Source organism: Marmota flaviventris, chromosome 19 (genome assembly GCF_047511675.1).
Source record: "Marmota flaviventris isolate mMarFla1 chromosome 19, mMarFla1.hap1, whole genome shotgun sequence".
NCBI classification, from domain to species: domain Eukaryota; kingdom Metazoa; phylum Chordata; class Mammalia; order Rodentia; family Sciuridae; genus Marmota; species Marmota flaviventris.
The window spans coordinates 30,524,869-30,549,845 of record NC_092516.1 but is presented as its reverse complement, the minus strand read 5'-3'; the positions used below and the strand labels follow the sequence as shown (position 1 = coordinate 30,549,845).

The 24,977-nt window shown below is 40.0% G+C and overlaps 1 protein-coding gene across 1 annotated transcript; it reads right to left on the bottom strand.

The window, feature by feature from the left end:
- Positions 1 to 266: 266 nt before the first annotated feature.
- Positions 267 to 21,189, bottom strand: LOC114084539 (NXPE family member 3-like). Its single transcript, XM_071605438.1, has 5 exons — positions 21,133 to 21,189; positions 13,274 to 14,013; positions 8,294 to 8,373; positions 5,646 to 5,858; positions 267 to 799 (listed from the first exon to the last, which is right to left on the bottom strand). Exons 1-5 carry the CDS (start codon positions 21,187 to 21,189, stop codon positions 267 to 269), a joined length of 1,623 nt encoding a protein of 540 aa, XP_071461539.1.
- Between the last annotated feature and the right edge of the window lie 3,788 nt (positions 21,190 to 24,977).

Sequence of the window (24,977 nt, the reverse complement as noted above, 5' to 3'; positions counted from 1 at the left end):
AAAATTTCCAAAAAAGGGAACTGAAAAGAGAGCATGTGAAATATCATCTCATTCATGTAATGCGTATTTATTTGTGCATTGCACAGAGAACTGTACGAGAGGACAGTCACCAAAATGTCACCAGTTTTTAATGCATGTGGCCATTCTTGGGGTAACTAATCTCCTCTGAATCATTCCTCATTCTGGGTCCCATCACTGCTTCTCACATTTCCTGTGGCTGAGCTGCAGGCTCTCCATCAGCACACTGCCAGGACCCTCAGTAGCTCTCAGGTGGGACAGATGAAGGAGAGGAGCAAGTTCACTTCATTGCTTACAATGAGCTTCCTTGGGTGGATGTTGTCGGGCAGGGCCAGGCTAGAGGTCATTTCCCAAGCGTCCACAAAGGCCACATGGAGCCCAGCAAACGCAGCTCTCAGGAGCCGGTTCACTTGCAGGGTGAACCAGTCGCTGCCATACACAGACTTATAGCCAGTGTTGGCCAGTTTGATGACCACAAGGGTACTGGGTTCCCACTCCAGCAGGGCCATCACAGCTGCCCGAATCCCTGCCAGTCGTCTTGCAAAGATGGATGGAGGGAAGGTGGTGAAGTGGGCTCCCAGGCCCAGCACCACCACGGTGTGGGGGCCCCCGGCCAGGCCCTCCAGTTCCTTGGCCACAGAGTGTAGGGAGGCCACTGGTGTGCGTTGGGAGCGCAGGGGCCAGCTGTGGGCTCGCCAGTGCAGCACTATACCCCGAGTGGTCTCCACGGCCATCAGGGGCCCCACCTGATATGTGGAATGTAGATCCACTGGTTTCAGGGCTGTTGGGAGGATGAGAGAGAAGTTTCCATAAGTTAACATATAACCGTGCGCCATATTATTTTACAAATAAAACTTCTAGCTCCCGCCTGCTTGCTTTATCAGACATAAGAATTCTGTTCCTCAATTCCAAAAGCTCTCCCTAACAGTACCAACACTCTCTATGGCATTTGACTTTCCTCTGCTGGCCAACCTCTTCCAGAAATGTTCTTCCCTTTTTCCTTCTGTAATAATATCCTGTCCCCTTGTTTCTACCTTTCTGGTCAATCCTTGTCCCTAATTATTGGCTTCTTATTTTCCCTGCACTTTATAAATAAAAGAATTCCCTAAATTCTATCCCTAGAATCAAATTTTATTTTTCTTTTAATCTATAATATGTTTTATTTACTATCTCTACTTTTAACATACTTTGTGCACTTCTTAACATCTAGAAAAACCAGATGTTTCAAATGAGGACTTATATTTATTCACAATGTACACAGTAGTGTTGTTGAATAAATGATAGACAGGTAGCAATATTTATATCTGAAAGCATCTAAATAAGATCATGCTGGCCTAGAATCTTTCTTTCTTTCATTTCTTCTCTCCTATGTCACAAGTGACAGAGGCACAAGTGTCACTCAGATGTAATGTTACAATTTCACTTCCTAAAGTTCTTTTCAGAGGACTCCCTTTCTATGAATTTTAACACAAAGTATACAAAAATGCATTCGCTTACTAACTCTACTTTTGTGACACATTGTCAATCTCTGCATATCCAGAGACTAGATATTATAAAACTAGGACTCCTTTGTTCAGTACATACATAATATATTCAGTACAGCAAAGTTAAATGAAATGCATGTTATAGGGCAGTGGTAAACTGGGATTTTCAAGCACAAGCTAACAAAACACCTTTTGTAACTTCTTCCCTCCCACCTCCCTCAACCCAGTGAATAAGTACTGACAAGATACCATTCAGAGGTGGTTTAAGAATTCCAAACACAGTATTTCCTACCAGTTTTTAAAAGCTATTTACCAGGCTGGGATTGTAGCTCAGTGGAAGAGTGCTTGTCTAGCAAGCGTGAGGCCCTGGGTTTGATCCTCAGCATCACATAAAGATAAATAATCAAGATAAAGGTAACATGTCCATCTAAAACTTAAAAATATATATATTTTTAAAAAAGCTATTTACAAAAAGTTTTATTTTAACTTCTACTTTAAAACATATCAAGCACTATTAAAGATATAGAAGGATTAGATATTCCACATAAGAATGTTTCCACTATGCACACATCAGTGTAAATAAATTGCATACGTAGTGATGGTTATAATTTGATGTATCTTCTAGTATGACCATATCGTTCCTGACCCTTTCCCTCCTCCCTTTTTTCTGTCTACTCCCAGTTCAGTGGACAAGTACATGCATATGTAATGCTTAGAGATGGTTGAACAAATCATACCCAGCAGTCATTTACTGAAGTCAAGTTTTCCCATGAATTTAAACACAAAATGTAACAAACATGCTAATTTTACTACTTCTTCATGCACTGGAGACCTCTGTAATATCTAAAACTAAATGTTGCAAAATTGGGACTCATTTGCCCCTTATATACACTATATACACAGCAAAACAAAATGCACCATACATACAGGAAACTGATGCCTGAAAATGTCCAGGTATAAACATACTAACATATTACCATTTGCACTCACTTCCCTCTCACCTCCTCCACATCACTGAACAAGGACAGACGGTACTATACTGCTAACAGAGGTGGCTTAACAGCTCCATTCCCAAAAGACTATATTCCATATGAATTTTGGCAAAAAGATATTTACAAAATGATATTTTACTAACTCTACATTTCACATACATTGGGACCTCTAAAATACCTAGACAGACTAGATATTTCAGGTAAGGACCAACGTGTCCACTATGTACAGGAGAGTGTTGCATAAACTACACATACGAAACAATAGTTCTACCTTGAAGATGTCTTCAAAATAGGAGCACCCTTCACTAATCCTTATCCAAAGACATTCTTTCCTAAAAATTTTAACATAGAAACATACAACATTTGTTCACTAATTCTACTTTTGGCACACACTGCCAAGAACTTTAACATCTAGAAAGACTAGATATTGATTAGGACTTATTTGCCCTTTAAATACAGTATGTACACAGCAAAGTAAAACAAAATGCACAGACATAAGGATACTCTTGCCTCATTAAGCGCACTGGCATGATGCTCTGGAGAACTAGGATGCCACGTGTATTACCCAACAGGGGTTTGGCTATTGCCCCCCAAAACATTTCATAAGAATTTTAACAAAGAAATTTATAAAATGCATTATATTTTGCCACTTCTACTTTTAACATACATCAAGCACTTTAGAACATCTAGAGCTAGCTTCTATTTCAGTGCCCAATCAAAAAAGTACTTAGCTTTGTCAACTGTATATACAGAATGAGGAATAAAAGGCATACACAAAACAATGGTTATAATAGGAAAAATATCTTTTACACATAACCAGTCTGGCACAGGACCTTCTTCTCAAGGTCACAGTCTTCTCCATGTCCTCTAACCTTCTGAACAAATGTGGTCAAGTGTCGCTCCTAGAGGTGTGACAGTCACTTCCAGAAGACACTTCTTGTTTGATATTTTTAAAACAAATGGGCATTTCAAGACGTTATTTTCTGCCTCATAGCTCCGCAACCTCTACAACTAGAATGTCCAGATGTAGCAAAGGTTTTCAAAGGTTGGGGAGAAACTTGATGTTTAAATTTTGTTTTTTAATTGTAAGTGGACACAATGCCTTTATTTTGTTTATTTGTTTTCATGGGGTCCGAGGCTCGAACCCAGTGCCTCACACATGCAAAGCAAACCCAGGTCTTCTACAAACCTACAAACAGCTTTTGCAAAGGGCGGCGGCCACCTCCTATTGGTCACGTGCTTCTGCTCCTCTGCCTTTTCTCTCTTTGGTAGAATGAAGACCACCACCTGAGGGCCAAGGGCCGGTCCACCCGCGTCCTCTGGGCTTCGCTCACCTTCCAGGGCAGGTAATGCCGTCGTGGGCCTTGTCTGGATGGGGTGAGGGCCCTTGGACCCGTGCATGAACCAGCGCAAAGAGCCCTGACCTCCAGCTCCCGTGTCCATTGCGGGACCACGCTCTCCTGCGCTCTCCTTCCCGGCCCCCCAAGACCCTGCTGGCCCTCCAAGACCCTGCTGGCCTCGCCTGCCTCACAAGGCTGCCAGGAGGTCATCCAGCAGCAGGGAGAGGCTCGCTTTCCTTCCCAGCCTGGGCCCCTCCAGGGCAGTCTCAGGGTGTCTGCAGGGCAGAGGCCACAGCCTGTCCCCCAACACAAAACAGCCGCACTCTCTTTGCCATTGACCTTCCCTGGGGATTCGTTGCCACCTCTTCAGATTTTGTCTAAGATCTGATCCTTAGTAAGCTTCTATTTCAGGTGCCCAATCAACATTTTCAAAATTTGCTTTGTTGCCTTGAATGCAATATGGGTAAAGGGAATCTAGCATCTCCGCACAAATCTTAATTATACATGGACACAATATCTTCATTTTGTTTATCTATTTTTATGTGGTGCTGAGGATCAAACCCAGTGCCTCTCATGTGCGAGGCAAGCTATCTGCCACTGAGCCACAACCCCAGCCCAATTCCAGCCCTTTTTATGTTATATTTGGAGACAGGGTCTCACATATTTGCCTAGGATCTCATGGTCCTCCTGCCTCAATCCCCTAATCTCTGGAATTACAGGTGTACCCCTAGGACAGATTTCCAATGTTTTATCAGTTGAGGACACTTTTCTGCATGATGAATATGCTAATTATCTCATTTATGAAGGTTGTTCCATGAGTGTGAATGTATGTCAAAATTTAAATATCTGCCACTCATGGTTTGTCAGTTAGACCTCAACTAGCTGTTTTGTTGTGGTGCTGGGGACTGAACCCAGGGCTTCCCGCAAGCTGGGCAAGTACTCTACCACTGAGCTGTATTCCCTGCCCTTTCTCAATTTTAAATTATTTTGAGACAGGATCTCGCTAGATGGCCCAGCCTGGCCTTGAACTTATTATCCTCTTGCTTCAGCCTCCCTAGTACCTGGAATCACAGGTGTATGCCACTGTGCCCAGTCCAATTCACTGTTTAAAATAAAAGGAAACCTCAAATTGGACTTGGTGACTACAGCGACAATGTGGCTAATTTCTAAACTTTGCAGGATACCAAGAAAGCGTCTGAGCTTCCTTTCTGAGATTGGCTATAATATTAGGTAGACTTTCCTCAAAACCATGGTAAACAAGTGCTACAATTAGCCTGATGACAATTTTGTGATCAAATTTATAAGGGGCTGGGTGGCCCATGCCTATAATTCCCAGTGGTTTGTAAGGCTAAGGAAAGAGGTTCTCAAGTTCAAAGCCAGCCTCAGCAAAATTGAGGTGCAAAGGTACTCAGTGAGACCCTGTCTCTCAATAAAATACAAAATACGACTGGCAATGTGGCTCGGTGGTTGAGTGCCCCTGAGTTCAAACCCCAGTACTCCTGCCAGCAAATGTGTGAACTTTGTGTTTTTCTCACTTCAATAATCTTTGAGAGACTCACTGAGGATTTTACTTAGAAATTAAATGAGGACTCTTGGAATCACCACATGCTGTTATTTGAAAGGTTGGTGCTCTCATTGGAGCTCCATGGTAACTAAACCAGGAAGACAGCCCAGTGATAACTCTGCCTTCCTCATTCACTCGCCTTTCAGGAGCACCCAGCATCCTGCCCACCTCTCCACTAAGCACCACAGTTTCCTTCAAATCCCTCTCTGGTCACCTGTTTCTTCATGAGTCCCCATGTGTCACTCACAGGGCACTGTGTCACGTAGATATTCCCACCATTGCCGAAGCGTGGAGTCCCCCATCATGTGCACGATGTGGCCAGCCAGGCAGCCCAGGATGCTGTCAACAGTGGGGAAGGACTGGCCAGAGCAGGACAGGGAATGCCATACATCTTGGTGGTAGAAGCCAGAGGGCTTTGGGGCCAGAAGGCCAGGGCGGCACTTGGTCTGTGGGGATAGCACTATAGGAAGGAGAAAAGCAGAACAGAATAAAAAACAAAAAGAACAAACATTAACATCTAGAAGATGTCAGGTGCTCTTCTGTGTGCTTTACGTGTATCTTTTTCATTTACTCTTTGACAAAACCTATGACATACCATTCTTATATCTGGTGAGAGTAGGAACACTAGGACATGAAATGTTAAGCAATATGTGATCAAGATCAATGATTGGCAGTTCAAAAAATAATGAACAGAACTCCTATGTGATGCAACAATACCACTCCTGGGTATATACTAAAAGGAAGTGAAATCAGGATCTCAAAAAGATTATCCACAGTTTCACATTCATTGGAGCATTATTCACAATATCTAAGACACGGAAATAACTGAGTGTCTAGCAATGGATCAATGAGTAAAGAAAACAGGACACACATACAGAGTAATATTATCCATTCTTAAGAAAGGACATTCTGCTTTTTAGGACAACATGGATGAACTTGAAGGGCATTATACTAAGGGAAATAAGCCAGACAGTTGGGCCTGGTGGTGCTCACCTGTAAACCTAGCAACTTGGGAGGATGAGATAGGTGGCTTGCAAGATCGAGGCCAGCCTCGGCAATTTAGCAAGACCCTAAGTAGTTTAGTAAGACCCTGTTTCAAAATTTTAAAAAATAATAATAAAAGGGTTGGGGATGTAGCTCAGTGAAAAATGCCCCTTGGCTGAATTCCCTGTGTCCCCCGACACACACAAAAACAAAGAAGCCAGGCAGAGAAAGACAAATACCATATGATATCACCTATATGGAACCTAAAAATGAATTTTAAAAATAGAGTAGAATGAAGGTTGCCAGCGACTTGGGGAAAGGGCAAAATGGAAGATTTGGTTCAAAACGTACCAACTTGCATTTATAAGATCAATACATTCTAATGTATAGCATGGTGACAGTAAATCATAATTATCTATATTATATACTTGAAATTTGCTAAGAGATTAAGTGTCATGTTGTCCTTATCACTCTAAAAAAATAATAAAAATAAAACAACCAGGTAAACTATGTGAGACAATGGATGGGCCAACTAACTCAATTGTGGGTGATTGCTTCTTAACCTGTACATATACGACATCATCACATTGTATGCTTTAAAAACATGCATTTCATTAGTCAATTATTCCTTGGTATAGCTAGGAAAATGAAAGAACAAAAAGAAAAGGAATGAAACCCTGCCATTTGTGAAAACGTGGTTGATCTCCAGAGATGTTGTGCTAAGTGAAATACGCCAAAGAAGGTCAAAGACCACTGGCTTCAATGACACAAGGGATCTAAACTATGAGACTCAAGAGGCAGACTGCAGAATGATGGTTGCCATGGGCGTAGGTGAAGAGAAAGCAGGAAGATGATGAAGAAAAGAGACAAAGTTTCAGTTTTACAGGATGAATAAGTCCAAGAGATCTACTCTACAACCCCGAGTCTGTAGTGAACAATACTGTATTGCAGAATGAAAATTTGCTGGGAGGGAAAAATCTTATGCCAAGTGTTACATACACCATAACAGTAATAATAAACACAAGTGGCAGGAGGAAATTTTGGAAGGTAATGAATATATTTTTTAACGTGTATAGAGTATTTAATTAAAATATGCCTGGCTTGGTGGCACACGCCTATAATCCCAGCAGCTCTGGAGGAAGATCCCGAGGGAGGAGGATCTCAAGTGCAAAGCCAGACTTAGCAACAGCAAGGCGCTATGTAACTCAGTGAGACCCTGTCTCTAAATAAAATACAAAATAGGACTGGGGAAGTGGCTCAGTGGTTAAGTGCCCCTGAGTTCAATCCCCAAGACCAAATAAATATATAAATAAATAAAATTTTTAAAAATATATCATATTTTCAGGAGGGTATTAAAGCATATATTTTCCTTTACTATAGAACATCTCTAGATAAACAGGGCATGAAATGGCACTCGATTCCCTGCCCCATTATAGTAATCTATATAGAACAATAGATGGAAAACACATCCTCAGTGTTCTGTATATTCCTAAAATTGCAGAATAAAAATTGAGCTCCTGGGTCACAAAGTAAGATTTTAAAGTCCAATTTACTCTTGATCTTCTCTTCATCAGTCCCATCACAATCTTAAAGTATAATTGCTAGAAGTCGAATATGTTTATGGTACAGATTGTGTTGATGGTTTCATGGGGTGTGTTTATGGCCAAAGGCATCTAGTTGTACACAGCATTTAGTATGTCAATCCATACCTCAATGAAGTGGTTTGAAATCAGAAAAACAGTGACTGGCAGGGATAGCATGTGAATCCAAGAAGCCTGGTGTCACAGTCCGTTCTGCTGACCCCTGTACTCCACCGCCCTGGAAGGGAAAGGCTAGCCTCTCGGTCAAGGAACAAAACCCATATAGGTCCATTATCAACCTCCACTCCCAGCATGACTCAGCCCCACTCACCCCGACTGATGTTTTCTGTGGTTGCTGGTCTGATCAGAATTGGAGCAACACCCTGAGGTAGCAGCTTGTCAGTCACCTTCCTGGAGAAACAGGGAGAGAGAGCTTTGTGGAGGGCCACCTGGTGAAATCTGGAGTTGCTAAAGGGATTTGATGATTGACTTGTCATTTCCCCTCTAATTCAAAAAAGGAATGAGAACATTCCAGTATAATTAGCACATTTATAATTTGGGACCATTATCAGGAGTCTCGGGGAGGGACTTTCTGCATTTCATCTACTCATTGGACTCTTGGCTTACTAATAGTCAAGGTGAGGAAAGACAACCAAGCCAGATCACAGAGTTTTCTTTTTCTATAAATGGAAATACACAGAATGCCAGGGATCACTTCCTGGCACTAAATTCTGGAAGGACAAAATCATTTCCTGGCACTAAATTCTGGAAGGACAGGGAGCAGAAGAATTTTTCATTGTTGTTACATGAACACTCAGACATTGGGGTCATACCTCTCCACTCTTTGAGTTGGGTTGTGCCTACTGATTTCCAAAGTTCAAAGGAGGTGGGGGGTTTGCTTTACAGTGCAGAAACCTAACAAAAATCCCCTTGGCCAGGCAAACAAGGTTAACACCAATGGGCACAAACCACATTCATACTGTGTACCTGTGATGTCACCTGATGGAAATATAATTTACCTCCACAATCTTCCTTCCTAAAATACACAATCCCAGTCTGATCATAAGCAAGAGACATCAGATATATTTCCATAGAGGGGAATCCCACAAGATAATTGATCAGCAAATAGTTTGGCAGTTTCTTGTAAAACTAAACATCTACCAATTGCACAACCAAGAAACTGCACTCAGGCATTTTGTTCCACAGATATGACAAAAGAATCTTTTTTTTTAACAAAAGAACCTGTATATAAATATTCATAGAAGCTTTATTATGATAGTTAAAATCTGGAAACACCCCAATGTCCTTCAATGGGCAAATGGCTAAACAAACGTACACAGTGGCAAGAAAAAGGAATGAATTATCAATAGATGCAACAGCATGGATGGGTCTAGAGAACTTTGTGTTTGTGGAAAAAAATCTCAAATGACTGCATTACTGTCTGATTCCACTAATAGAACCATCTAGAAATGACAAAACTGTAGAGATAGAGAACAGAAAAGAGTTACCAGGTGATAAGAACAGGCACTGGGGAGTGGGAGAGCCTAGAAGGGAGAGCAGAAGGGTTTCCTTTTGGTGGAGAACATTTCTGAATCTTGATTGTAATGGTGGTTACACCAATCTATACGTATTGTGAATTTGTAGAGAAACACACACACACACACACACACACCCCTACATGGACCAGTCGACGGAAACTGAATGATTTTGTGGTCTGGTTAACAGAATTGTACCAAACTTATTTTCTGTTTTGATTTTGTTCTTCATATATGAAATGTTGCCATTGGGGGAAATTGGGCCAGAGGGTCAGATGATTCAATGTATTCTTTTTGCAACTTCTTGTGGGTCTATAGTTATTCACAATCAATGGTTAAAAATTAATAGATTAATCATTACAGGTTCCTCAGGCACACCCTCCATGCTCCTGCCCTCTTTCATACTGTTCCTCAAAAAGATGAAGTCACTATTATGAATTCAGTATTTATATTCTCATCCATATTTGATACAGTTGATACATGTTAATGAATTCAAAATACTAATTAGAATTGTTTGCAAGTTTTAAAACTTTAGCTATAATATGTATCTATCATTACTCATTATGTTTTCAAGATTTAGTAATGGTGTAACTAATGGTATTAACACCCCTACCAGTAGATATGAGATTTTCTACCACTACCCATCCTCATCACTCTTTGTTTTTCCAGATTAAAAGGTTTTGTCCATATAAAAATTAAAGACATTATATTTGGGAGTCAAGTGTGGTGGTGCATGCCTGTAATCCCAGCAACTTGAGAGGCTGGGGCAGGAAGATTGCAAGTTCAACACCAGCATCAGCAACTTAGTGTGGCCCTAAGCAACTTAGCAAGAACCTGACTCAAAATTTTAAAAAATTAAAAGGAACCCCCCAAAAAAAACATATTATATCTTGGTTTCATTGTAAATTTCCCTCATTGATTATGAGGATGAGTATATATTTTTTATTCACTATTCAAATCTTTCTTCCTTGATTTCTTATTTATATTGTTTCCTTATTGCTCTATTGGGCTATATAACATTTCTTACTGCTTTGTAATATTTCTTTACCTACTCCTAGTACTAATGTTATTATATCAATTAAATGTGTTATAGATATCATCTCCCAGATTTTAGTTTGACTTAATTAAGTTACTTTTTGTAAGGGAGAAATATTTGATTTCTATGTAGCCCAATTTAACTATATTTTTCTTTGTGACACCATAATAGTATTTTCCTGATCCCAAATCAATTTACCAATAACATAAAACAAACCCAGAGACAAATATCCAGCATAGCATTGCCTTGGAATTTATGAAGTGAAAACTGCTGTGTTATAAAGAAATATCATTGGGGCTGAGGTATAGCTCAGTGATAGAGCACATGCCTAGCATGCAAGAGGCCCTGGGTTCAATCTCTAACACCACAAAGAGAGAGAGGAAGCTGATCATAACCTATAAATCTACAAACTCAATATAATACATTTATGTCTGAAGCTATTAGATTAAGCCGACACAAAATATTAGTGAAGATATAAAAGTTGAGAATTTAAAACTTAACAAGTTAGATTAAATAAGGTCAGAATTCTTTCTGGAAAAATACAGAATGTAAATTACTTTCAGTGAAATGTGGCATCCAAAGAAAAAGCAGGAGTCACTGTGATTAAAGACGTGTGCAGATATTTAGTAGATTTTTAATTCTAGGGGGTATTTTTTTTTAATTTTTTATTGTTGGTTGTTCAAAACATTACATAGTTCTTGATATATCATATTTCACACTTTGATTCAAGTGGGTTATGAGCTCCCATTTTTACCCCATATACAGATTGCAGAATCACATCAGTTACACATCCATTGATTTACATATTGCCATACTAGTGTCTGTTGTGTTCTGCTGCCTTTCCTATCCTCTACTATCCCCCCTCCCCTCCCCTCCCCTCCCCTCTTCTCTCTCTGCCCCCTCTACTGTCATTCATTTGTCCCCCTTGTATTATTTTTCCCTTTCCCCTCACTTCCTTTTGTATGTACTTTTGTATAACCCTGAGGGTCTCCTTCCATTTCCATGCAATTTCCCTTCTCTCTCCCTTTCCCTCCCACCTCTCATCCCTGTTTAATGTTAATCTTCTTCTCATGCTCTTCGACCCTACTCTGTTCTTAGTTACTCTCCTTATATCAAAGAAGACATTTGGCATTTGTTTTTTAGGGATTGGCTAGCTTCACTTAGCATAATCTGTTCTAATGCAATCCATTTCCCTGCAAATTCTATGATTTTGTCATTTTTTAATGCAGAGTAGTACTCCATTGTGTATAAATGCCACATTTTTTTTATCCATTCGTCTATTGAAGGGCATCTAGGTTGGTTCCACAGTCTTGCTATTGTGAATTGTGCTGCTATGAACATCGATGTAGCAGTGTCCCTGTAGCATGCTCTTTTTAGGTCTTTAGGGAATAGACCGAGAAGGGGAATAGCTGGGTCAAATGGTGGCTCCATTCCCAGCTTTCCAAGAAATCTCCATACTGCTTTCCAAATTGGCTGCACCAATTTGCAGTCCCACCAGCAATGTACAAGTGTACCCTTTTCCCCACATCCTCGCCAGCACTTGTTGTTGTTTGACTTCATAATGGCTGCCAATCTTACTGGAGTGAGATGGTATCTTAGGGTGGTTTTGATTTGCATTTCTCTGACTGCTAGAGATGGTGAGCATTTTTTCATGTACTTGTTGATTGATTGCATGTCCTCCTCTGAGAAGTGTCTATTCAGGTCCTTGGCCCATTTGTTGATTGGGTTGCTTGTTATTTTATTGTCTAATTTTTTGAGTTCTTTGTATACTCTGGATATTAGGGCTCTATCTGAAGTGTGAGGAGTAAAGATTTGTTCCCAGGATGTAGGCTCCCTATTTACCTCTCTTATTGTTTCTTTTGCTGAGAAAAAACTTTTTAGTTTGAGTAAGTCTTAGGGGGTATTTTTAATTTTAGGGGTATTTCAACCCTAAACTCTCAAAATTCAAAAAATTTAAAAGTTAATAATTCACAAATCATTTACAAATTACACAAAAACTTTAAAAGTAATTTGTAAATAACTCATGAATTAAAGAGATAACAACTGTAGAAATTATAAAATATGTAAAACACAATAAAAATGAAGCCTCCATATGTAAAACTTTGGAGAATACAGCTAAAGCTGTACTCAGAGGGAAATTCATATCCCTGATCATTTTTACACAATAAAAGGAAGACTGAAATAGATGGTGTTAAGTGTTCTGAATCATGAAACTACAAGAAAGGAAATAAATTCTATAAGAAATTGAAGAAACCAATGTCAAAGATGCCACCCAAACTCATGAAAAAGAATGGCACACCTAGGTATTCACAACATATTTTGCTGAAAATAATTTAAAAATCTACTAAATATCTGCAGTAATGAACTCTTGGGTTGAAACAGAAATGAAAGCAAGAGCCTAGATAAATAAATGAAGCACTTCAGCTACTTTTGCCCTGAGATAAGTTGTGTTGTATTTAATACTTTGCCTCTTATCTACAGAAGTCCTCATTGAACTTCAAATCTAAGATCAATCAAAATCCTCTCTGAAGATACAGCCTGACCATGTACTATATGTCTGTCTAGCAATGTCTGTCACTTGGTAGTTGCCCAACAAGCTCATGTTGGAATTGAGTAGAAATAATTGCTGAGTGGTGCAAGCGGTGGAAGTGATGGAGGGCCACTGGATCACAGGAGTGAGTTTGGAAGGAAAGATGAGGCTTAAGGTTGGAATCCATATCCCAGATTCTGGGTTTCTTACCCTGCCAGCAGGGCGTCATCACGTGGTGTGGTCACCTTCAGGTAACTCCCGCCTGAGTGAGCAACCAAAGAGTTGCAGGGCAGAGTAGGGGGTTGAGCACAGAACCAGAGCTCACCAGAAACCACATCCCTGTACTGGCAGGTATGCCCTTTGGCTCCAGTTGAGTGAGGGTCAACATTGCAAATCACAGTCTCTTTAGCACCAGAACTACCCTGGAAATACCCCTTAAAATTAACGGTGGCCCTCTTCTCTTTCCAGATTCTGCGCAGAACCCCAACAGCCTCACTGGAGTGGATCAGCCGCACTTGCACCTGGGCCTTCCCAGCCCAGAGCAGAGGGAAGGACAATAGGTATGTGCCATTCTCCAGATCCTGGACATCCCCGGGGACCCCTGCTCTCAATTCTGGACCCAGCAATCTTGCCTGAAACAGATCCCCACCATGGGTCTTAGGCCTGCCCTGGTGGTCCCTGGCCACAAGGACAACCTCCAGGTAGCTTCCCAGGGCATAGGTGTCCTGAGCAGGACCCCTCAGGTGGTAGGTGGAGGTCATGGGGCTGGTGGAGGACAAAAAGTCCCCCCTATCTCCTGGGGTCAGAGGCCAATATAGAAGGTGAGTCAGGTTGGAGAGCTCCTGGGGGAGAGATTCCAAGAGGGAGGGTGATTCCACAGAGTTGGAGACATATTTAGAGACAGGCCGGGGTCCTGGAGCCCGATAGATGATGTTGTCAGTCCAGGACATCTTGAAATAGAACACCCGTGGGGAGAGAAAGAGGAATCTGTTGGTGGTTTCTACTTCTCTCATTTTCTTACTGGAAGGAGATTTCTATTCACCAAAGCTCAGTCACCTTTGCCAGGTAGGACCCAGGGCTTCTCCCTACCTGCATCATGCTGTCTGTCTCTAATAAACCTGGCACCCAAGTCACTACCACCTTTATTCAAAAGAAGCATCTCACGTTGCAAAGGTGAAGTTAGTTCAACTGTCTCCTTCCCTTAGCCTTCTTATTCCATCCACTGCCAACTCTCTCCCCGTATCCACCCGCTCCCTGAATTATGAGCCAGCCTGGACCCAACCCTCAGATCTCTGATTTCCTCACTCTTCACAAATCCTGCTTCCTCCCCAGAGCCTGGTATTCTCAGTGACCTTCCTCTCCTTTCCCCTCTTTCTGCAATTCCCACCTCCAACCTACATTTCTAGTTGAAAGTCAAGGTGGGCAAACCCTTTACTCAATTTTCTTGAGGATTACAGAAGAACAAGGTGAGACCATCCCCTCAGTGAACTCCCTCTCCAATTGGGCTCAGCTGAAGAGATTGACCCTCAGAAACCACTGGAAAGGCAGGAAATTCTTGAAAGGCACAGGTCAGGTATGGGCTGGCAAAATAAGAGAGATACTGCAGATTATTTCCAAGTGAGGCACAGTGTTTGCTATGAAAAGGAGTCTCCTCCAGGGTCCCAGATCTCACTGGCATTACAAAGTCACAAATACATTCCAGAGAAGTGCAAGTTCCAAATGAGAAGAGCCATGGAGAGAGGCCATGTTTTACACCATAGGGCTGGTGGTGGGTGAAAGGAATTGAGGTACCTGTGTATCAGATATTCACCCACCAATATCCATCAATATCCCTTCCGTTTCAGCAAGGGGATCTCAGTAAAAAGGCAATTTACCAACACATCTCAATTCCAATCTGTGGGAAAGACTGTTAATGTGACGTTATCCTGGAATTAGGAGTACAAGCTCAGAGCAATCATCTTGGGAGGCTAATCCTGCAGCTATGTGTCATGAAGCACAGGGTAAGGAACTTGCTGTTCTCCTTCCCATTGTCTCCTAACCTGGCTATTTATTATAGATGTGCCTCTTGTTAAATTGTACTACATTGTCTCAAGATCCAACAGGATGAGTTGCAGGCACGGTGACACAGACTGGTAATCCCAGTGACTCAGCAGACTGAAGCAGAGGGATCACAAATTCAAGGCCAGTCTGGAAAGTTAGTGAGACCCTGTCTCAAAATATAAAATAAAAAAGGCCAGAGCACCCTTGGGTTCAATCCCCAGTACCATTAAAAAAAAAAAAAAAAGTCTTGGCTATTCCTGTTCCTTGGAAAATCCATGCACCATGAATTTCTTAGATTTCACGTCAAAGGAGATTTAAAGTTGCTCATCAGGCGATTTGAGAGTGCCAATTTATCTGGGTTTACCTGAGTGGGTCTAGTATAAATATAAGGGCCCTTATAAGTGAAAAATGGAGGGAGAAGGAAGAGACCCAGACACAAAGAGAGAGACAGAGACAGAGAGAGAAGTCCAAGAAAGACACATTTAAAGGACAGTAAACTCAAAAAACTTATTCTACCAAATATTAAGACTTGCTATTTATCAGTGAAATTAAAAGTTTCTAAAAAAGTCTTACCATAAAGCATTAGTAACTAGTAAGTGGTACATGAATAGACAAACAGAATAAGAGAATAGAGTGTTTACAAATATTCACTCTAAGTTAATAAAAGAACAAACATGAAAGACAAAAACCTATGAATATTTTTAGGTGACAAATAGGAGACTGAAGGGTTATGAAAAATAATATGCCTACATGACAGCTCCCCAGGAAAAATGAAGGGACAGTGTGACTCGGGAGGAGGGAGGGAAAATTAGCCAAACCTTAAACCTCTCCCAGAATATCCTTTCTGTTAGCAATGAGCCAACAGAAAGGAAAAAAGCAAACTTTCATCCCTTCCCAGATTCAACCCAGCATCTCCACCAAAAGCAAATATTTGCCCCTTCCCAACCCCAATGGGTCCTCAAGGAAGGAGGCAAATACTGAAATTCTGGGCCCTGGACTTTACCCTTCCCCATTGCAGATGTGTCCTGGTGGGAGAAAACCAAATAGTGAAGCACTAGGTGACAGTGGGTCCCAGAGGAAGGAAGATAAGCAGTGAACACCAACTTGTAAGCTTTCCCAAATGACAAGGAGTTTCAAACGATTTACAACTGCCTTCCTCAGTTAAAATTTCAACCCGCACAACTAGGTCTCTCACTGTCCAAACCGCACATCCGCATCTCCAATGATTAATTCACCTTCATTGTAAACTATAAGACCCAGACTCCTTCTGTAACCTTGGGGCCATTTCCTGTACCCAGAAAATGAGTCATCCTATGCCTGATGGATTGACTTTGTTGCAGAATAAAAGAAAGCTTGCTGATCCGAGGTTTGCTTCCCATCTCTGGCCTCTGTCATTTGGTCACATGCACTTACAGAGACTATGTTCACATGTTTTAGATGAAGAAAACTAAACATAATACAAAAAAGTACTAACCACCACAGAACATTTTGATAACTGACAAATACAACTTCCTTTAAAGTTAAGAAAAGATACCATTTGTTAAATGTTATTAAATGGTTTATTAAAGATGCTATTACAAATGAAAGAAATAAATCACTGTGAGGAAAAAGATATTTGCAACATACAACAAACAAAGCACTAAGAACCAGGATATATAAAGAAATTCTATGATTTAGAAACAAAACAGACAACTTGACAGAAAAACAAGCAAAAGCTTGAACTGATCCTTTGCAAAAGACAACATCCAGAAATTCTAAATAATTAGGTAATTGTAAATGTAAACCACAATGAGACACTATCACATACCCATAATGTTAGCCTAAATGTGACCATACCTGGTATTAATAGATGGAGGTCCTTAGGAATGCTCAAAGATTGCTTATAGAATACAAATCAACCAACTTGAACTGCAGACCATAAAAAGATAGGAACTCCCTGATTCATTTTATGTTACCACCTGCTCTTGATATCAATAGCAACAGTATCTTGTGTTTATTTACAGATATGAAAATTCTAAATAAAATACAGCAGTAAAACAAATGGATAACATAGTTTATTCCAATAGCATTTATTTCAGAAACACAAAGGTGGTTCAATATCAGGAAATCTAATAATGCAATGTTCTATCTCAAAATCTAAAGATGAAAAAAATATAGCCCATGTGAATTTACTAATAGATGCTGAAATGGCCTCTCATTTGTCAGCATCCATTCGTAGTTAAAACTCCAAATAAAACAGAAGAAGAAATAAACCACTTAAATGTAATGAAAGGTACTTTCCTCTGTGGCCCATCCCTTCAGAGTCATACCAACATTTTCTGGAATGTGAATAGTCTGGGTGCTGAGAATGATCTTCATTCTCACAGCAGACGTGGCAAAGAAAGATATAATATATGTTGAAAAACCTAAAGACTCCACCAAAAAATTGTTAGAATTGAAACTCACAGTAAAGTCACAAGACACACAAAATTAATATAGAAAAATCAATACCATTTTTAAACACCAACAATACACTTGCCGAGAAAGAAATCAAAAAAGTGATCATATTTATAATAGTCACAAAAAATAATAAAATTTCTAGAAATAAATATAACTAAGAAAGTGAATGACCATACAATTCAAATTATAAGACAATGATAAAAGAAATTGAGTAAGACACAACAATAAATAAATAAAAATGCAAAGACATCCCAAGTTCATGGATTGGAAGAATTCACATGTTTAGACTACTCAAAGAGATTTACAGATGCAATGTAATTCCCATGAGAATACCAATGACATTCTGCACAGAAATTGAAAAAAAAAAATCTGAAAACTCATGTGAAATTGTAAAAGACCCCAAGGAGCTAAAGTAATCTTGAGCAAAGAGAAGGAAGCCAGAGGCCTGGCAATTGACCTCAAAGCATATTACAAAGTTGAAGTAACCAGTGAAGCATGATATGGGCATAAAAGCTGACACATGGAGAACCCAGAAATTGACCCACTCATCTATAGCCAACTGATCTTTGGCAAAGGTGCAAGAAACATACATTGAAGAAAGAACAGTCTCTATAAACAGTACTGGGAAAACTGGATATCCATATGCAGAAGAATGAAACTGGATCCCTCTCCCTCACCTTATACCAAAACAAATAAACAAACAAACAAAAAAAAACTCAAAATGGATCAAAGTCCTACATGGAAGACCAGAAACTATAAAACTACTAAAAGAAAGCATAACAGAAATACCTTAAGATATTGATATAGGCAGAGATTTTTTTGTGGTGGTGGTTGGGGGAAGATCCCCAAGTAAGGCAACCAAAGCAGAAAATAGACAAATGTAATTATATTAAACTAAGAAACTTCTGCACAGCACAGGAAACAATCAACAGAGGGAAGAGACAAACTGGAGAATGAGAGAAGATATGAGCAAACTATTACTAACATTCAGAATATACAAGGAACAACAAGAAAAAAATCTTTTTAAAATTGAGCAAATTGGCCGGGCACGGTGGTGCATGCCTGTAATCCCAGCGATTTGGGAGATTGAGATAGGAGAATCGCAAGTTCAAAGCCAGCCTCAGCAACTGTGAGGCACTAAGCAACTCAGTGAGACTCTGTCTCTAAATAAAATACAAAACAGGGCTGGGGATGTGTCTTAGTGGTTGAGTACCCCTGAGTTCAATCCCCAGAACCAAAAAAAAAAAAAAAAGGAAATTTCTGGGCATGGTAGCACACACCTGTAATCCCAGCATCTCAGGAGGCTGAGGCAGGAGGATTGCAAGTTCAAAGTCAGCCTCAACAACTTGGTAAGGTCCTAAGAAATTTAGTGAGATCCTTTCTCAAAATAAAAAGGGCTGAGGATGTGACTCAGTGGTTAAGTGCCCCTGATTCAATCCCAATACTCCATCCCCTAATAAAGAGCTAATGATCTCAATAGACATTTCTCAAAAGAAGGTACACATAAACAAGTACATAGTGTAATTACTTTTCTAAGAAATTCAAAGTCAGGCAAAATTTAAAAATATTGTCTTAAGTCAAGGTATAGGCTACCTTGGAAAGAAGTGAGGGTAGGAGTGACAGGGAGGGGACGTGAGAGGAGGCTTCTGAAGGTGATGGAAATTTCCATTTCTCAACTTGGATCGAGATCACACAGGTGTGGTATCTTTGACTTTTATTGACAATTTAAGATTTTATGCATATTTTTATCTGTGTTGTAGCTTAACTACTTTTACAAGGTAGAAAGTTCTGGCTAAGACCCAAAGAAGTCTCGCTCACCCTCTCACATGGACAAGGATACTCTGGAAATGAAATGGACACCTTCTTCGGACCTATTATTAAGGGACTAGGATTTTTCTATTTAACTCTTTCATTGGTCTTAGGCTGAAGACTGACTTGTCAAGCCTTTCTGAAGATCATCCACTTTCTAAGAAAAGTCAGAAATCTTTATTTCCATGCAAAATATCCTACTATTTTTTGAGTGCCACAGCATAAGTTTAGAGCTCAAAATTATCTATCATCGAAAGCTCAGTGTTAACTGTTGGACAGACAGGGAAATGCGTTCTCTGGAAGGTTTCATGGCTTCTGGCCTTTCCCAGGTTCCTCAGTGAAGCAATAAAATGTCACTCCACTCAATTGCTCACTTGCTCTTTCTCTAATCAGGAATTTTTTTTTTAACCTCTGCCTCTTTCTCTCTGCTAAAAAGCTAGAACTGAACACCATAGACTTTCATTTCTTTCTTTTACACTGGGGCAGAAAGAAAAAAAAAGCTTTTGGAAGGTGAGAAAACTATGAACACCATGAACAGAAAACCATGAATGGAAAACACCATGAATAGCTTGTTTTTTTCTCCATTGGGATTTCCCCATAACAACTTCTTATACCTGAAAGAAAACCCAAATAAACCTTCTGGCTTCACTCGGATTTAGTTGATTGTTTTTTTTTTCTTTTCCTTTTCTTTTTTGGTACCAGGGATTGAACCTAGAGGCACTTACCCATTAAGCAACACCCCCAGCCCTTTTAATTTATTTATTATTTTAATTTTGACACAGGGTTTTGCCAGGTTGCTTAGGGCCTCACTAAGTTGCTGAGGCTGGCCTTCAAATTGTGATCCTCCTGCCTCAGTTGACTTTTAAAATGACTAATTTTGGAGATCACACAGTCGAATGATGTACGATGATTCTTTTCCTATTTGCTGTCGATGCTGCCTCAGATTGAATCTATCTAATAAGTTAAAACTGTTCTCTGGCAGAAATATAATCGCCTCTTGCTCTTCTCCCCTGTTCTGTATCTTAAGGATTAATTGCAAGGTAGCTAGCTATTCCTGGAAAAAGGGACTTGCTAATAGTATTTTTTTCTGGGTCTCTGAAAGACACAGAGTATTCGGTGACCTTCAGATAGCAGTGCCATGTATGTCAGAAAAGCAGACCACCTAGAAATTTATGACCACCTCTGGCATCCCACCCATCTCTCTGAGACTACAAGTATACCTCCTCCAAATCCCTATGTAAGCATTGTGCTTGAGTCCCCTGAGCAAAATGGCTCTTAAGGACCAGAGTCCCCATTTTCCAACTTGCTGACTTGTTGCCAGTAAGGCCCTTCCCTGTCACTCTGTTTCTTGAGTTATTGGCTTCTTTGGAGAGCAGTGGAACCAGCCTTCTTTTTAAATATTTTTTTTTTAGTTGTAGATGAACTCGATAGCTTTATTTATTCATTTTTATGTGGTGCTGAAAATCAAACCTAGTTCCTTACGAATGCAAGGCAAGTGCTTTACCGCTGAGCTACAGCCCCAGCCCTGGAACCAGCTTTTTGACATTACACTCTGAATTTGTTTTAGATTCCCTAGTGGAGCTCAGGATCCAATCTGCTCACCTTCTTTCTTAAACTGATTTTCCACTCTGCATTTACTCTTTCTAGAATCCCACGAGATCGAGGTCAAAACTTTGAGCTCTTCCCTCCGTCCGGTCTCCTACAATCCAAACTGGAGGTTGCATAGGGAAGGAAGAAATGAGCCAGCAATGAGAGGAATCAGAGGCAAGGGAAGTACTCACGCAAACCAGAAAGAGCAACCCGGCAATCAGAATCTTGTAGCCCTTGAATTGCTCCATGAAGGGATTCGCTCAGCCTATGCTCTTGAGTGCGAATGAGGCTTCAGTTGGAGAATAAAGAAGCACAGACTTAGACACTCCCATCATAAGGGAGTGAGTGTACTGTGGCAACTTTCCAATTTCCTTAAACACTGTCACCTGGCATTACCTACGTGTTCTGTCGAATACCAGGTATCTATTCTAGCACTTGTGTCTCTCCGAGGTTCTCACAATCCACACTGGTTTTCTGCCAGAATCCTAGAGTCTCACTTCGGACTTTTGGAACGAACACAGTTTCCAAGAAAAGGTTCCATTCCAGGGTATCAAAGACCACTCACCATGTCCCTGGGCTAAGCCCCATTTGTACATCTGAAAAATCGCTGCTTTCACAAGTACTTTAGACTCAGATATAGGTGATAATTCAATATGTACAAAAGCCATCAGGGAGAGAATTTACAGTTCGTTGTTTGCTTGAAAGTTTTCTTAGAATGTATTTTCTGTTTGTTGTAGTTGCTTTATTGATATATTGTTCCTACAATGGGAGGACTTTAGCAAGACAGATGCCCAACGTTGGGAGAGGGCATTTATCTGAGAGTCCATTTGGATCATTCCAGTGGATGATGAAGAGGTGACAAAATTAGGATGGAACTCAGCACGTGTCACTGCCCTGAAATACACATAAGCTATTGATAAGGTAGAAAAGAGAGTAGGAAAAATCAGATCTAAAGAAAGAGAATAAGAATTATCAACGTCGCTGTTGATTGAGCTTTGAATTTGATTTGAGATCCTGGATCAGCTGGGATAAAAAGGGACAGTGCAAACCTACCAGAATTCCCATCCTGCATTCCTGCAGTATGAATGTCACATCATTTGGTCATGCCCATATGCTGCCTGCTTTACTTTTCCCTTTATATCTTTCTTTAAATTTACTCATCCTGAAAATGCAAAGATGGGCTGATTTGAGCTGAGGCTGTAGCTCAGTGGCAGAGCATCTGCCTAGCATGTGTGAGGCACTGGGTTTGATCCATAACACCACATAAAAATAAACAAATAAAATAAAGGGATTCTGTCCATCTACAACTACAAAAAAAATTTTCATGTGAAGGTTCCAGAATTATATTTGTGAAAATTTCTAACATACAGAGAAGCATAAGAAAATAACAATTAAATCTTACTGTCACCTCCACCCAACTCCACCAAATCATAGCAGTTTGTCACCCACACCTCAAATTTGTGCAAAGAAATAAAATAGCTCCTCAGTTGCTTTCCCTCCAGCCTTTCCCAAGTGGCTATTAGGATGTTTTAATCTCCAAGGATTTATACCATCCCTAAAATACACCTATAAAAATGTATAAATGAAAGACTGTCATTGTCTGAGCCAACCTGTAAATGAGTGGTATCATGTTGTAGTTTTTCTTTGGCAGCTTCCTTTTCTTCCCAACGTGTTTTTGAGATTCATTCTTGTTGATATATGCAGCTCTGGTTTAATTCATTTAACATACAGAACCATTTCCCAGTATATGCATATTCCAAAATTTATTTCTCCTTTCTCTTGTCCATCAGTATTTTGATTGTTTCCAATTTTTCAATTTTAGAAGCTAAGCTGCGACTCAGGTCCCTTTAACCCTCTGTTTGTGTGAGCATGTGAGGACTTCTATGGGAAATGCACTCCCTGCAGCTGAAGGACAGGTTGGTTTCCCAATCAAACTGTCACAAACTGATGTCACAAACATTTTGTAAAATGTAATCAAATAAAATTTATGAAACAAAAAGAAATGAAAAAAAGGACATAAAAATGGGTGCCCTAATTTTATGTGTTATTAGAATCAAGCAACATAAAACTTAAGAGTATTTTCCTGTTCTTGGGGCTGGCCTGTCTGAACATATCCTACAACTTCAGAACATATCTTACACAAAGTGACAACTCCAAATTGTGCTTTTTGACAAAATAATCCTACCTAGACTTATGCATTTTACGGTGAGAGTTAGTTGTTTTACCAGGAGGAGAGCATCCTTCTATGACACATCTACCAGAAGAACTGCCCTCTGAGCAATATCTGTGTTCACACAATTATTAAGAAAAATACTTTGAGGGGTAGGGATGTAGCTCAGTGGTACAGCATCAAACTTTGAAAAGTTTATGTATTCTACGAGTCAGGTGTATGCTAAAAAAAGTTAGGTGTAACTAACTTTGAATATGTTAAGCTTATGGCATCTGTCCTGCGCAAGCTATGTCATTAACATAGACAAAATATGTTTGTATCTTTCCACAATGTCAGAATTTATTGGATAATGATAAATTCACAAGCTATACCTCTTTCATCTGTGGAGTTTACTGAATACTGTGGGTCTCCTGTAGTCATAAACTGGGCAAAAACAAATTCTTTTATTCCAATCTTAGTTTTTAATAATGATAACACATCATACTTTACAGAAAAAAATATGTTTCAGAATGTCTATTTATCTATCAACTATACATACTTATTTAGATAGGAGGTTCAGGAGGCTGAACAACAGAGAGCAGATATGAATGAAAAGAAATGAATGCAAAGAATCACTCTTGACCATCAGATAAGTTTAAGAGCCAGACACAGTGGCACACGCCTGTAATCCCAGGGGCTCGGGAACCTGAGGCAGGAGGATTTCAAATTCAAAGCCAGCGTCAGCAAAAGTGAGGTGTTAAGCAACTCAGTGAGACCATGTTTCTAAATAAAATACAAAGTAGGGCTGGGGATGTGGCTCAGTGGTTGAGCGTCCCAGAGTTCAATCCCCTGTGCTCCCTCCCGCCCCCACCACCAAAAAAAAAAAAATTACAAACCAGTCTAAGAACTTATTCAGGGTGCAGAGCTATCAATGTGCAGGAACTTGTCCATTCTAGGCCACGGTCCAGACAGAGGGCATTGTCAGAGTGTCAGCTTGAGACGTCAGCTTAGAATGGGCTATGAGAGTTGAGCAAGAGAAACTCTGCTAAAGTCTGAGGGCAGAGATCTAAAGGTTGGTCACTATGGAGATTTTTCTGGGCAAAGCTTATGGGGAGTAACTAGGTGATGGGGTCAGGGTGCCACCGTGAGAGTTTAATCTCAATGTTCTTTCTTTTATGGGCCTTGAGTGAGGGGGTTGCTTCATTCAGTGATCTGATGTGATCTGGTGGGTTTTCCCAAAACGAGTCTGATACGCCCATGCATCCTCATACTTCTGATTAGTTTGATAAGTCCATAGGAGCTCATGTTTATTATCGTGATTGACTTATCCGCTTGTGCCTTATGGTTGTGCCAAACAGATGGGGCTGTTTACTATACAAAGAGGGTGTAGGGTCATTCTCAATCTTCACTCAAAATGGAGAAGGTCAAGGCGAACTCAGGTTCAAGCACAGCCTGAAAACTGCATATCATGGGCAGGGCACAGCCTGCTCTCCACAGTGTCATTAAAAAGTGACAACCTTATTTATTACAAATTTACAATGTTTCCAAGCAAACAACTTTAATATAGCCTTTCCCTAATGTCTCAGCAGTTACTCATGTTTGTTTTGCTTGTTTTTTTTTTTTTATTTCAGTCTTCATAGTCCAAATTGAGAGAACCACAAAGCACTAATGTTTTTCTGTGAAATATTGAAGTCTGCTTCTGTTGTTGGCATTTTGTTTCCATACTCTTTTCATTTCAGATAATCACTTTAGATTTTAAATTAAAATAATTTACATTTTCAGTTTATTTATTTAAATTATTTTATTTCAAAAAATTATTTTCTGTTTCAAATTAAAATAAGTTAAAATTAATAATTTAGTTAGTTCATGCATTAAAATTACTTATTT

Bases quoted from the DNA above. Each gene is read 5' to 3' on its own strand.
- LOC114084539 (XM_071605438.1), bottom strand. From the start codon at position 21,189: ATGGAGCAATTCAAGGGCTACAAGATTCTGATTGCCGGGTTGCTCTTT. The intron at 8,374-13,273 runs GTAAGAAACCCA...CTGTTTCTCCAG, and splicing joins GATGACGCCCTGCTGGCAGG to GAAGGTGACTGACAAGCTGC. The intron at 5,859-8,293 runs GTGAGTGGGGCT...TCCTTCCTATAG, and splicing joins CACAGAAAACATCAGTCGGG to TGCTATCCCCACAGACCAAG.